At 41.9% G+C, this 1,851-nt stretch overlaps 1 protein-coding gene across 1 annotated transcript; it reads right to left on the reverse strand.

Annotated features, from left to right (window-relative positions):
• Positions 1-313: 313 nt before the first annotated feature.
• On the reverse strand, positions 314-1,631 carry LOC122545299 (cell wall integrity and stress response component 2-like; the record flags this gene model as incomplete). Its single annotated transcript, XM_043684374.1, has 3 exons — positions 314-472; positions 1,015-1,176; positions 1,470-1,631. Coding segments are annotated over 3 exons (483 nt in total), but the record flags the coding sequence as incomplete, so codon positions are not given.
• Between the last annotated feature and the right edge of the window lie 220 nt (positions 1,632-1,851).

Below are 1,851 nucleotides of genomic sequence, written 5' to 3' on the forward strand. Positions count from 1 at the left end.
GCCACTGTGATGAAAATGTATTTACACGGTTATTGGGAAACAGACTTGGAGGAAGCAATGTGTAAATGTTTGAACAGAGATTGTACTCCAAGTACTTTTCATAGACATATTGCCAGATACCATGAGAGATAACATGGCTTGTTGTTAAGTCTCAGAGACAACCCAGGATGTTGCCGAATATGGTCTCTGGTCAAAAACAACGAGCAATACGGAACCTAAATGCAGAGTTGCTTTTAGTATCGATTTTTCATCTTCAAGTAGTTCAAAAGTGTTTGTAAAAGCAATCTTCAAAGGTGTGCTTTTGTATACCCACCAGGTGTTGAAGAAACCGCTGGAGTGACCGTGGATTCTTCAGTTGTTGAAACTTCAGTCGAGGACAGTGTTGGTGTTGATGATATTGCGTTTGTTGAGACACCAGCTGATGTGGAGGTCGGTGAAGTTGTTGGGCTCAATGTACTTGCAGTGGAAGTTTCTGTTGTTGAAAAAGCTCACATTATTATGAAGGTAACTGCAATGAATCGATCCAAGATAGGAAGGAACTTATTCAAAAGGCTGTAAAACCTGTCGCGAATGGTGCAGGGAATATTGTTGTGTGAATTGTTGGTGATTCACAAGAGCACCCTGCAGACGTTGGGGGACCTGTGGCTGTGGTGGCCAGACATGATGTCTAGGCTTGTACTTCAGTGATTGATTGTACAATTACAATGAAAGTTGCTGTTGTCCATGAAAAAGATGACAAACTGAATGAAGTGCACTAAACCTTGAAGGACACAGCACCTAAACATGACAGATAAATCAATTCTGGTGTCGTGCAACATGCTGAATAGCCTGACACGATCATACTGCAAAGCAGGTATCAGTCAATTGCATTTGCACATGTTTCTACTCTGCAGAAATCTCCTCCTTGTCAACAATCAATATTCTTCAACTACACCTCCTTCTTGCATTGTAAGACTTGCAGGAAATCGAGCAATATCCAAAAGGTGCAATAGAGAAGAGACCAATCGAACGCACCACTTGTCGTGGGGAGTGATGTCACTGCTGTTCCTTCAGATGTTGATGATTGTGTGGAGCTTGCGGTAGATGTCTCTGCTGCTGTGGTTGTTGAAGCAGAAGCCGATGTAGATGTCAGAGCTTCTGTGGATGTCTGTGAAGTTGCAGTCGATGTTTCTGTCGCTGTGAGAAAAAGAAATTTACATGGACGTTAGGGAACGGACTTGTAGAAATCAATGTGTAATTGATTCCAAGTATTGTTCCTACGTATACTGCCAAATACTACGAGAGATAACATGAACTGTTGTTAAGACCAGCAGACAACCCAGGATGTTGCATATTATGACCTCTGGGCAAGTACAAGCAGCAACATGCACCCAACTGCAGAGTTGATTTTGCTATCAATGCATTCATCTTTAAGTAATTCAACAGTGTTTGTAAACGCAGTCTTCACAGCTGTGCTTTTGTATACTCACCAGCTGTTGAAGAAACCGCTGGAGTGACCGTGGATTCTTCAGTTGTTGAAACTTCAGTCGCGGACAGTGTTGATGTTGATATTGTGCTTGTTGAGACGGGAGCTGATGTGGAGGTCGGTGAAGTTGTTGAGCTCAATGTACTTGCAGTGGAAGTTTCTGTTGCTGAATAAGGTCACATTAGTATTAAGGTAACTGAAGAGACTTGATCAAGATATGAAAGGCATTTGAACAAAATGCTGTTGGCGATTGTGAAAGTTGTTGTGATTGGTGCAGGAACTGTTGTGTGAATTGTTGTAACTTTAATAAAGCGTCTTTCAGATATTGGGGGAGTAGCGATTGTGATGGCTAGAGATGATATACACACTTGTGTTTCTGTGGTTGA

The sequence above is a fragment of the Chiloscyllium plagiosum genome, unplaced genomic scaffold, assembly GCF_004010195.1.
Source record: "Chiloscyllium plagiosum isolate BGI_BamShark_2017 unplaced genomic scaffold, ASM401019v2 scaf_18939, whole genome shotgun sequence".
Lineage (NCBI taxonomy): Eukaryota > Metazoa > Chordata > Chondrichthyes > Orectolobiformes > Hemiscylliidae > Chiloscyllium > Chiloscyllium plagiosum.